This window comes from Belonocnema kinseyi, chromosome 1 (genome assembly GCF_010883055.1).
Source record: "Belonocnema kinseyi isolate 2016_QV_RU_SX_M_011 chromosome 1, B_treatae_v1, whole genome shotgun sequence".
NCBI lineage: Eukaryota > Metazoa > Arthropoda > Insecta > Hymenoptera > Cynipidae > Belonocnema > Belonocnema kinseyi.
In genome coordinates, this window is record NC_046657.1 from 83,065,132 (window position 1) to 83,071,131 (window position 6,000).

Genomic DNA, 6,000 nt, shown 5'->3' on the forward strand with positions numbered 1-6,000 from the left:
TTGTTGGTTTTTATTCATTTAAAAATATTGTTTTTGTCCAAATTATTCAAGTTTTAACCCATGTAATTTGAAATTTTGTAATTTATAAAAAAAATACGTATTTAATATTTACCAATGTTTAATTGTTAATTTAAGACGAGTAAATTGAAACCAAATAATTAAAAGTAAACAATTTGAAATTGAATTGTTTTACATAGAAAGCTTTAAATCTTTAGAATTTCGAAAAGCTTTTTAACTTTCAACGTTACAATTTTTATTGCTTCAATTAAAAAATATTTAATTTGCTGAATTTTTATGTAGAAATAATAATTGAACACTTATTATTTGTTGAAAAAATTTGAGTAATTTTAAGAGATATTCAGAAGTTTCGGAAAGATTCAAAATTAATTAAAAACTTGAAATGATGTCAAGAAATTTAAACGAAGTGTGTCACCATTTTTCTCAGAACTTCTGAACATATTTTAAAATGAATAGAATTTTTCCTCCAATTTTGGAAATCTTTTAAAATCTTTTCTAAAAATAATTTTTCCAAATGAAAAATCATGCTCAGTTTTCCTAGGAATATTAAGAAATTTTGTTTATTTTTCTGGTGCCTTTCACAATTCTTAAAAAGCTTTTTCGGTACACAGACTTCGCTAACATTATTTGATATAATTTTAATTTATAAATTAAGTTTGAAACTTTAAAAAATTCTAAATGTCTCTTAAAATTACTCCAATTTTGTCTACAAATAATAAGTGTTCAATTGTTATTTATAAATCCAAATTTGAAGGAAATTTGTTAAAATTCACAGGACTTTCTAGAAGTTGTAGGACAAATACAATTAATTTTAAAAGTTATCAAGAAGTTCTGAAAAAATATCGAAAATAATTTTAAATTTGAAAAAGTTTAAAAAAACTTTCAGATTTTTCGAGATTTTGAAATAAAATTTTAAAGCTTTTTAAGGTTGCTCAAACTATTATATTTTTGAACATTGTTAAAGTTCATTGATTAATTCTTAAATTCAGAGTATTGAAAATCTAAGAAAAGAATCTAAAAAAAAAAAAACAAGAAAAATGGTTCTCTACCACGAAAAATTATATCTGGAAAAAAATTTGAGATGCCTGAAAAAAATCTGTAATTTTCAGGGAATTTTTTTGTTTTTTTTTTCCCCAGGATTTGAGTAGACGCCCTGTAATCGTCTTTTGCCCTTTTCTTTTTCAGTTCAACGTTTGCACTTTGCACGGTGGCAAAGGCCAGGAACAGAGAGAATACGCTCTGGCGTCTCTTAAAGGCGGAAGTAAGGACATTCTCGTGGCCACGGACGTCGCCGGAAGAGGAATTGACATTAAAGATGTATCTATGGTCATTAATTACGACATGGCCAAATCGATTGAGGGTGAGTTTTTATTTCTAGACAATTTTTTGTTCAGAATTCATCTCTTTTGGATACAAAAATCATACTGTTTGATTGAAAATTCAACTATTTTTTTGAAAATGCATCTTTCTTCATTTAAAATTAATTTTTTGTTAAAAATTCATCTCTTGGTAGAATTTTTTTTTCATATCAGTTATTACCTTTTTTAGTTAAGAATTTATATTTGTAAATTAAATATTTATTTGTGTGGTTAAAATTTCGCCTACTCTGTGGAAAATTTAGTTTTGTTTTGTTTTTGTTTTGATTTTCGATTAAAAATTAAAACTTTTGATGAAAAATTTATTTTTCTTGATTTAAAATTTAACTCTTAGGTTAGAAATTCAATCATTGTATTCAAAAATGGTCTCTTTTGCATAAATTTCAAATTTTTGGTTGAAAATTAAATTATTTTTTTGAAAATTTAACTGTTTTTGATTAAAGTTTAATCTTTTTTTATTAAAAATTAAACTATATGATGTTTTTTGGTAGAAATTGTCATATTTTTGGGTTAAAAATAAACTTTATCTTCAAACATTCCACTGTATATTTAAAAAAATCGTTTTTTTTTAAATTCGAACATTTGGCTTGAAATTCATTTTTCTAGGTTCAAAATTTAACTATTTTGTACAATTTTTAATTATTTTGTTCAAAAAATTCAACTATTTTTTTAAAAAGTCGTCTTTTTTGATCGAAAATAAATTTTTTTTGTTAAACACGTCCTTTTGGATCGAAAATTCATCTTTTTGTAGAAAATTCATATTTTTGAATTTAAAATTGATGTAATTGGGTATAAATGTTATTTTTCTTGATCGAAAATAAATACTTTTGTTAAAAATTCTACTGTGTTTTAAAAAATTGGTCTTTTTGTCTTTAAAATTCGATTATTTAGTTGAAAATTCAATTATTTTATTAAAGTCACCTTTTCTCGCCTTTTTTGTTCTTTTCGGAACAAAAATTGATCTTTTTAGAAGAAATGTCATCTTTTTTTGTTTTGAAAATACATTTTTTTTGTTAAACGTTTCTTATTGTATTAAAAAAATTGTATTTTTGTTTGAAACTTCGAATATTTTGTTTGAAATTCATGTTTCTAGATTGAAAATTCCACTATTTTCTTAAATGTTGAATTATTTTGGTTAAAATTCAACTATTTTATTAAAAAGTAATTTTTTTATTTGAAAATTCGACTTTTTTGTTGAAAATTTGTCTTTTTGGCTATAAAATTTATCTTTTTGCATTTAAAAATTCATCTTTTTGTAGAAAATGCATCTTTTTTTAATTTCAAATGTATCTAATTTGGAATGAATATTATTTTTCTTAATTAAATAACATTTTTTTGTGTTAAAAATTCCACTGTCTATTCAAGAAATTTTCTGTTTGTTTGAAAAATCGACCTTTTGGTTTAAAATTCATCTTTTTAGGTTGAAAATTGAACTATTTTGTAGAATTTTTAATTATTTCGTTAAAAATTCGACTATTTTTTAAAATGACATCTATTTTAATCGAAAATTCAACATTTTTGTTAAACATTCGCCTTTTTGGAGATAATTTATATTTTCCATTGCAACTTCATCAAATTTGGCATTAATGTTTTTTTTTTTTACTTGGGTTGAAAATCAACTTTTTTATAAAAAATTCTAGTGTATTTTAAAAAATTGGTCTTTTTGGCTTAAAAATTCAACTAATTGGTTGAAAATTCATTTTTGTAGATTAAAAATTCAACTATTTTGTATAAAATAAAATTATTTTGTTGAAAGTTCAAGTATTTCGATTAAAAAGTTACATTTTTTGTTGGAAAATTAGACTATTTGGTTGGAAGTTCAACTTTTTAGGTTAAAAATTCAACTATTTTGTACAAAATTGAATTAATTAGTCGAAATTTAAACTGTTTTGTTAAAAAGTATTTTGTTTTGGTTGAGAATTCAACTATCTTCTTGAATATTCGTCTTTTTGAATTTAAAATTTATCATGTTCAGTATAAATGTCATCTTTTTTTATGAAAAGTAAAATTTTTGTTAAAAATACCGTTGTCTTTTAAAAAATTCATATTTTTTGCTGGAAAATTGTACTCTTTGGTTGGAAATGCTTTTTTTCTGTTAAAGTTGATTCTTTTTTGCTTAAAAATTCGACAATTTAAAAAAATTCATCTTTGTTGGTTGAAAATTCAACTGTTTTATAGAAAACTGAATTATTTTATTTAAAATTCAATTATTTTGTTAAAAATACAACTATTTGGTTGTAAATGGTAAAAATTAATTTTTATTTTTGGGTAAGAATTAAGTTTTTTATTTGACAATTTAACTGTTCTAGTTTTGGTTAAAAATGAATCTTTTTCAGTTAAAGTTCAACTACTTGGTTGATAATAAATTTATATTTGGTTGAAAATTCGTACTTTTTGGAGAAATTTGTTGGTAGAAAATTAATCCTTTTGAAGAAAATGCAACTATTTGGTTTAAAAAGAACTTTTCCGATAAAAATTTATCCTTTTGGGTAGAAAGTTCATTCTCTTTTGGTAGAAATTTCAAATGTTTTGTTTTAAAACGCAAGTTTTTGATTAACAATTCATCTTGTGCGGTTGAAGATTCAACTATTTTGTTTATAATAATTGGTCTATTTATTTGTTCAGTTCAACTGTTTTTACATAAAATTAAAACATTTCTTGGTTTAAAGGAAACTTTTTGTTGTTGTAAAAACTGATCTTTTTGGTCTAAAAAGTTAACTTTTTTCCAAAAAGTTTGACTTCTTAGATTGAGAGCTGTTTTGATAAAAGTTAATCTCTTTTGGTAGAAAATTAATTGTTTTTGGTAATTTTATTATAATATATTAATTTAATTTCAAAGAATTGAGTCCCCTATTTTGAGAGCATTTTGGGCTGTTAAATCTTGAATGTAACGTTTTCCTTTAATTTTCAGATATTTTATCGGTTGATTCGGTATATTAATGTTTTTATTTTAATTTTAGATTACACTCATCGTATTGGACGAACCGGTCGTGCAGGAAAAGCGGGTCTCGCCATTTCCTTCTGCACTAAAGACGACAGTCACCTCTTCTATGATCTTAAACAAACGATCCTCGGTAGTCCAATTTCCACCTGCCCGCCCGAACTTCTCAATCATCCGGACGCACAACACAAGCCTGGAACCGTTGTCACCAAAAAGAGACGGGAGGAGAAAATTTTCGCCTAAGCCAGTTGAAATTCTAAATGTCGTATGGATGTTCATTATTACGTGAGTGAATGGAACTTAAGAATATAATTTTCGATTTTAATTATACATCTGTCAGAGAATTTGTTTATAAATTAATTATCCTAAGAATTAAAAAAAAGTTACATTTAGTTTGATTGCTTCCCTTTCAAGAATTTTAATTAAAGTAAGTAGTTTAGACAGTTCGATATTTATCCTCAATTGGAGTAGACTTGGCCGAAATAAATAATTTAAAAATGATAATAAATGCGTTATGATCTAACTAGATTTAATTCTTATACATTGGGATATGAGGTTTATTTACAGTATGCTCATGACGTGCCAATCATGTCATAAAGATCTAGTGCGTAGATATACATTCTATACATATATAACCTGCGAACCCTAACGGCGCAGCCTTAAGAGCCATATAAATCTACTGCGCAGCCTTAAGTGGCATATAAATCTACTGCGCAGGCACGGGTGCCGTATAAATCTACTGCGCAGCCTTAACTCCTTTATAAATCTACTGCGCAGTTATAATTTCCATATAAACCTACTGTGAATCCTTAAGTGTCATTTAAATCTACTGCGCTGTTAAAAGTTCCATATAAATCTATTGCGCAGGTTTAAGCCCCATAGAAATCTATTCCGCTGCCTTAGGGGTCATATGAATCTACGGCAGAGCCTGAACTTCTTTATAAATCTTCTGCGCGGTTATAAGTTGCTTATGAATCTACTGCGAAGTCTGAACTTCTTTATAAATCTACTGCGCAGTTTTAAGTCCCACAGAAATATATTGCGCAGCCTCAAGTGTCGCATAAATCTACTGCGCAACCTTAACCATTTTATAAATTCACTGTGCACCCTTAAGTGCAATAAAAAAACTACTGCGCAGTCTTAATTCCTTTATAAATATACTGCGCAGTTAAGTTCCATATAAATCTATTGCGCAGGTTTAAGTCTCATCGAAATCTATTGTGCAGTTATTGGTTCCTTATAAATCTATTGTGCAGCCTCATTTCCGTCATAAATCTAATGCGAAGCCTTAAGTGCTATATAAAACTACCGCGCAGTTATAAGTGCAATATAAATATCCTGCGAAACCTCAAGTATCGTATAAATATAAATATAAATATCGTATAAAACTGAACAGCCTTAAGTCCCTTATGAATCTACTGCGCAGTTATAAGTTCTATATAGGTCTACTGCGCAGTCGTAAGTCCCTTTTAAATCTATTGCGCAGCCTTATGTCAATTACAAATTTAACGCGAAGCCATAAGTGCCATATAAATCTACTGCGCGTCCACAACTGCCATACAAATCTACTGCGCATCCATAATCGCCATAAATCTACTGCGCATCATTAACTGTAATATAGATCTACTGCGCCGCCATAGTGCCATATAATTATAGTGCACAGCC

The 6,000-nt window shown here is 26.7% G+C and overlaps 1 protein-coding gene across 3 annotated transcripts in view; it reads left to right on the forward strand.

Moving 5' to 3' along the window:
* LOC117168693 (probable ATP-dependent RNA helicase DDX23) overlaps positions 1-6,000 on the forward strand; it is a 55,919-nt gene that overhangs the window by 34,349 nt on the left and 15,570 nt on the right. For 2 of the 3 annotated variants that reach the window (XR_004466542.1, XM_033354383.1), the window contains exons 8-9: positions 1,204-1,378; positions 4,355-4,620. Coding sequence is in view for 2 of the 3 variants with exons in the window: in XM_033354383.1 (XP_033210274.1) it covers positions 1,204-1,378; positions 4,355-4,578 (399 nt within the window). In the remaining variant the exon portion in view is untranslated. Of the gene's footprint in view, positions 1-1,203; positions 1,379-4,354; positions 4,718-6,000 lie in introns of those variants that run through there. The other variant, XM_033354376.1, reaches the window with a different exon arrangement.